This window comes from Ammodytes marinus (genome assembly GCF_949987685.1).
Source record: "Ammodytes marinus genome assembly, chromosome: 7".
Taxonomy (NCBI): domain Eukaryota; kingdom Metazoa; phylum Chordata; class Actinopteri; order Uranoscopiformes; family Ammodytidae; genus Ammodytes; species Ammodytes marinus.
In genome coordinates, this window is record NC_137211.1 from 2,026,876 (window position 1) to 2,033,191 (window position 6,316).

The 6,316-nt window shown below is 42.9% G+C and overlaps 1 protein-coding gene across 1 annotated transcript in view; it reads right to left on the minus strand.

The window, feature by feature from the left end:
• LOC307253535 (uncharacterized protein) overlaps nt 1–5,974 on the minus strand; it is a 7,904-nt gene extending 1,930 nt beyond the window's left edge. The window contains exons 1-2 of the mRNA XM_080031642.1: nt 5,602–5,974; nt 4,108–4,596 (exon numbers count right to left, since the gene is read on the minus strand). Of these exons, the coding sequence (XP_079887768.1) occupies nt 4,108–4,526 (419 nt within the window). The 5' untranslated portion in view covers nt 4,527–4,596; nt 5,602–5,974. The remainder of the gene's footprint in view (nt 1–4,107; nt 4,597–5,601) is intronic.
• Nucleotides 5,975–6,316: the final 342 nt, after the last annotated feature.

Sequence of the window (6,316 nt, forward strand, 5' to 3'; positions counted from 1 at the left end):
CACACACACACACACACACACACACACACACACACACACACACACACACACACACACACACACACACACACACACACACACACACACACACACACACACACACACACACACACACACACACACACACACACACACACACACACACACACACACACACACACATAATCCTGGTGGCTTGAATCGCTTCTGTTGGAGTGAGACTTCCTCAAAGCTCAAAGAGTTGAATAGAGGAATCTCATGGCAGAGGAAAAAGAGTTTGAGTTTCACCGGTGCATTCGAGGACCGTGGGACTAAGTGGGTCTGAGTAATTTATATATTATGTCAGGTGATAGTATTGGAGGCTCAATGCAGTATGCAGAAGAGTTGTTTGATTGTTTTTTGTTTGTTTTTATGCACATAACTATTTGCAAAAGTAGAACTAGAATACATTTTGCTAGCAAATTACATACATGCACGCAGACTACAGTGGTGGGCGCAGGATGTGTGGCCCAGGCCTAACTACTGTATTCTTAATATTGGGAGACGTAATGTTGTTTTGAAAAGGGGGAGAGGGACAGGGAGAGAGAACAAGAGAGAGAGACACAGACAGAGAGAGAGGGAGAGGGAAAGAGAGAGAGAGAGAGTGAGTGAGAGAGAGAGAGAGAGATAGACAGAGAGAGAGAGAGGGATAGACAGAGAGAGAGAGAGGGAGAAACAACCAGACAGACAGAGAGAGAGAGGGAGGGAGGGAGAGACAGCCAGAGAGACAGAGAGAGATAGAGAAAGCGAGAGAGCGAGAGAGCGAGAGAGCGAGAGAGCGAGAGAGAGAGAAGGAGAGAGGGAAAGAGAGAGAGAGAGAGCTGTGCTGAAACATGATGATTCTCTGCGTAGCTGGACAAATGAATGAATAATGGAGGATGTGCAGCTGCAGGGCACTGAACAGCTAGCGGCTAACTTTAGCTCCAGGACGGTTTCATAGCAGTTCCAGGCCCTGCGTTCCAATCCCCATACTTCCCTTACTAGTTAGTATGCCAGAAAAAGATTTAGGATTTCCCAATACATGCACGTCAATTAAAGTATGCTGAAAATACATAAATGCCCCACTAACTCCAATAGCATTTTGGAGTATTCATCTTTATTCTTGACATTTCTCGACAAATCTTTATGATCTGATTATTTTTTTCTCTCCTGTCTGTGGCCCTAAAACTCTTTTCTGTACTTTAATATGTAGTGTAGGAACGTAGGGATTAGTCTCTCAGAATTTGGCTTAAACCCTGCCCCATGCATTTCAAATCATATTTTACTTTACTACAAACAGCGGATGCCCTTTACTACATACTAAATAGTATGTACTTTGTCTTTTAATGCAGTATGCTACAACTGAGACATACTCCCAGCGTTCAAATACACAGACAAATTTTTTTGAACAATGTTGAGAGACAGAGATGAAATGTGTCAGAGAGGGAGAATGACATGCAGAGAACGACCCGGGCTGGATTCTAACCCGCGTCTGCTGTGAAGAGGACTGAGACTCTATGGGTGTGAGGGCTCTAAACACTACACCACAGGCGCATCCAGAAATACCCATAATTTCCTGTTATTTAGTAGGGGTGGCACGGATTTTGGTATCAGCGCCAATATGGCAGCAATCCACTCACCGGATATCGGACTGAAGCCAATGATCTATGTACCCATCCAAATGTTCATGCTGTTGTTTGTTTGTTAAAGAGAGAGAGAGAGAGAGAGAGAGAGAGAGAGAGAGAGAGAGAGAGAGAGAGAGAGCGGGAGATAGATAGATAGATAGATAGATAGATAGATAGATAGATAGATAGATAGATAGATAGATAGATAGATAGATAGATAGATAGATAGATAGATAGATAGATAGATAGATAGATAGATAGATAGATAGATAGATAGATAGATAGATAGATAGATAGATAGATAGATAGATAGATAGATAGATAGATAGATAGATAGATAGATAGATAGATAGATAGATAGATAGATAGATACTTTATTGATCCCTTGGGAGTGTTCCTTCAGGGAAATTCAAAAGTGCCTACGAGGAGCTTTCAGTTACATACAGCTCCGTAAAAAATGAAGAGACCAGTCTGGATTTTTCTTAAATCTTCATCTCTACATTACTTGATTTAAATGCTCTTAATGACAATATTTTTGGGGGGAATTTGGTAGAAATGTTGTCAGTAGTTTATATTATAAAATCAAAAAGTTCATTATTCTCAAACATATGCCTATAAATAGTCAAACGAGAGACACTGGACATTTGGAGTGGTCTCTTGCAAATATATAAGTGCCTACGAGTAGTTAATTCTAGCGCCTCTTTTGGATAAATGTTTTTTTTTAAATATTTGACAAAAATAAAAAATATAAAAAGTAAAGCAATACAATTAAGTTTCCAGTTAATGGACTGATAGTTTCAGCTCTAAATATAATTAAGAAAAAATTTAGAAATGTATAATCTATCTATCTATCTATCTATCTATCTATCTATCTATCTATCTATCTATCTATCTATCTATCTATCTATCTATCTATCTATCTATCTATCTATCTATCTATCTATCTATCTATCTATCTATCTATCCATCTATCTATCTATCCATCCATCCATTCTGGTAGTTTTCAGTGTAGACATAGTGACATCATAAAGGTCAAATCTCGGTCGGCTGTCAGTTTGTATTTCCAGAAAGTCTCAGTTTTCTACAGTTTGACATTTACCCTGCGTTCCAAATCTCCTCCTCTTTCTTTTCTCTATTCTACATCTGACCATAAAAATAATCTAGTTAGGATGCAGTAGGGATGCTATTGGGACATACTTTTACTCTCTTATTTCATCATAACATCGTATTACTAACCATACTCAAACTGGCCACAAGAATCGGGACATCCTAAATCGATTTTTCTACCATACTAAATACTAGATAGTATGGGTATTGGGACGCAGCCATACACTCCACAATCCTACATACAGACAGGTTTTAAGATTCTTTCAAATATAGTATGAGTCAGTGATTCTGGAGAACGCTTGTTGTCAAAATCACTTTTTAGTCAAAATCAGTGAATATCATCCTCATGATCTGCTACCTGTCCGTAAAAAAAAATCCAGTTTTGATAATGCAAAGCCTAGGCTCTGTGTGTAAATAAAGGGTTGGTATTCAAAAAGGGGCCAAACATACCAGGTTACCAAGCCTGGGCTGTGTATTACCACTAAGATTTCCCCCCAACACACACACACACACACACACACACACACACACACACACACACACACACACACACACACACACACACACACACACACACACACACACACACACACACACACACACACACACACACACACACACACACACACACACACACACACACACACACACAGCAGATCATGAGGAGATATTCACAGATTTTGACAAAAAGTGATTTTGACAACAAGTGTTCTCCAGAATCACTGACTACACCTTTAAACAAGCTGCATATGTTGGAAGTGTAGCCTGTAGCCTATAATAAATGCATTTGAGTTTTTTGTGGAAATACGCTGACAGGATTCTTGCTTTTTAGAGGAAGATTTAAGAGCATTTTCTTCCCACCTCAGCATAGGATCAGGTGACATCACCACAAACAGCTGATGTAGCCTAGGTTTTGAATGAACACACTCTCTCTCTCTCTCTCTCTCTCTCCTCTCTTTCTCTCTCTCTCTCTCCTCTCTCTCACACACACTCACTCACTCTCTCTCTGTCACACACACACACTATCTCAAACACAGACAGACACACACTCACTCCCTCTCTCTCTGTCACACACACACTATCTCAAACACAGACAGACACACACTCACTCTCTCTCTCTCTCTCTGTCACACACACACTATCTCAAACACAGACAGACACACACTCACTGTCTCACACACACACACACACACACACACACACACACACACACACACACACACACACACACACACACACACACACACACACACACACACACACACACACACACACACACACACACACACACACACACACACACACACACACACACACACACACACACACACTACCCCCCCCCCCCCCACACACACACACACACTCACTCTTTACTCACTTGTGCTTGGCGAACTCATCCTGCAGTAGCGCCACATAGTTCGCAGGTATCAGCCCGGACTGCAGCGAGCCGGTGAGTTTCTTCGCCAGCACGTACTCCCCTCTCTTCTCAATCACCGACAGCTTGTCCCCTTCTTTCACCGTCAATTCGTCGTCGCTTCGGGCCTCGAAATCGAAGAGCGCCGCGTAAAGTTGCACCGGTCGCTTCTTTGGCGAAGGCACGCGAATATCCCCCGATACAGTGCGAATTTCGGACGTGTGCCCGTGCCCCCCTGGCCCTGAGGTGTGTGGGTTGGCGATGACATGGTTGTTTTGGTGGTGGTTGTTGTTGTTGGGCACGTTTGGATAGTGGATGTCCGGCCAGATGCAGTCCCATAGTCGGCCGAGACATGGCATGCAGGAGCGGCAACAACTCTCCATTATCCGAGTACATGAATGGATGGGCGTTTTATTCCTCCGGGGCTGTTTGTTTGTCCGTAAGGCAGCAAGGCTACGGACAGACAGACAGACAGACAGACAGACAGACAGACAGACAGACAGACAGACAGACAGACAGACAGACAGAGGGACACAAGGAGAGTCATTTATGAAATTGATAATCAGAAATCAGAATATTATGCATTTTTTAGGCTATTCTATTGTATATTTTGTGTTTCGAATAGTTGTAAGTATCCCTTTTAGTAGGCATATGTAGGCTGCACTGTATCAAGACATGCGAATGGAAACGGACTGGCATGCAGAATGCTACACACAGGGACAGAAGGACAGTCATTTAGTGAATGGATAATCAAAAAGAAATATCATCTTTTACTTTGTGTTTTAATTATAGTTTTTGTGTAGCTATTCTTGTCTGTAAACATCGTTGGCTGCACTGTCGCTCTTGTGGACATGAGAATGGATATATGTTCAGGACTGTCATGTAGTGAATGTTTTTTAGGCTATTTGTGTAGGCTTCTCAAAGAGCTCAGATAGGGACAGGCATGCAAATTAGCTAAGGCTAAAACATGGTGTGTGTGTGTGTGTGTGTGTGTGTGTGTGTGTGTGTGTGTGTGTGTGTGTGTGTATTGTGTGGCATTTGGTTCATACTGTAGCCTAAACTTGTACCTACGAGAATAAACATTAAATAAATAAAGGATGTTTAATTGTCATTGTATTTCTACCTACAAGGAATGTGTGTAGCCGTTGGCACTAAAAAAACACACATTTATACTCACAGGTGCGTGTGTGTGTGTGTGTGTGTGTGTGTGTGTGTGTGTGTGTGTGTGTGTGTGTGTGTGTGTGTGTGTGCGTGTGTGTGTGTGTGTGTAGCATTTGGTTCATACTATATATAGCATACACTTGTCCCTATGAGAATAAACATTGAATAAAGGATTTGTCATTGTAGGCTACCCACAACTAAACGCGTTCTGGCAATTAAAACACAACAATACACACAATTAAAATCACACAAAACATGACAGCGTAAACCTTAATCAATAACAAAGAGCCACGCTACCTTTAAGGAGTCTCCAGTCCGCCTGAAAATGGTCTTTCACAGCCGCCAGTGAACGCCGGTTTCGCCCTAAGGTTCCCCTTCTTTAGCCTCGCTGGAAACATAATGCACCGCCAGCGATAGGTGGCTAGATTAGCCGGAGGAACCGGTTCAGTGTGTTGTTGAGATCATACGGTCGGATCAAAACTGTGTCACTGCCTGACTGACTGAGCTCCACACCTGCAGTGCAAAGGGGAATGCGGAAGCCGGAAAAGAAGGCTTCCAAGTCGGATCGGCTGAGAGAGAGGAGTCGGTCTCTGTGACGTGACGTGAACTGGAGCCCAAGTGGCATTTCTCTCTCGAGACTGAAAAACAATGTTAATCCATTGTGATGCACGAGGCGTAAACGGGAGAAATGGCTGCAGTGGAATACTGAGAGAGAGAGAGAGAGAGAGAGAGAGAGAGAGAGAGAGAGAGAGAGAGAGAGAGAGAGAGAGAGAGAGAGAGAGAGAGAGAGAGAGAGAGAAAGGGAGAGAGACACGGAGAGAGAGAGAGAGAGAGAGAGAAAGGGAGAGAGACAAGGAGAGAGAGAGAGAGAGAGAAAGGGAGAGAGACACGGAGAGAGAGAGAGAGAGAGAGAGAGAGAGAGAGAGAGAAGGTTAGGGGGCGGAACAGTGGTAAAAAAGTTTGGATATTTGGCGCTGCGTACATGCACCTCCTGCTGCTCTAACACCTGCGC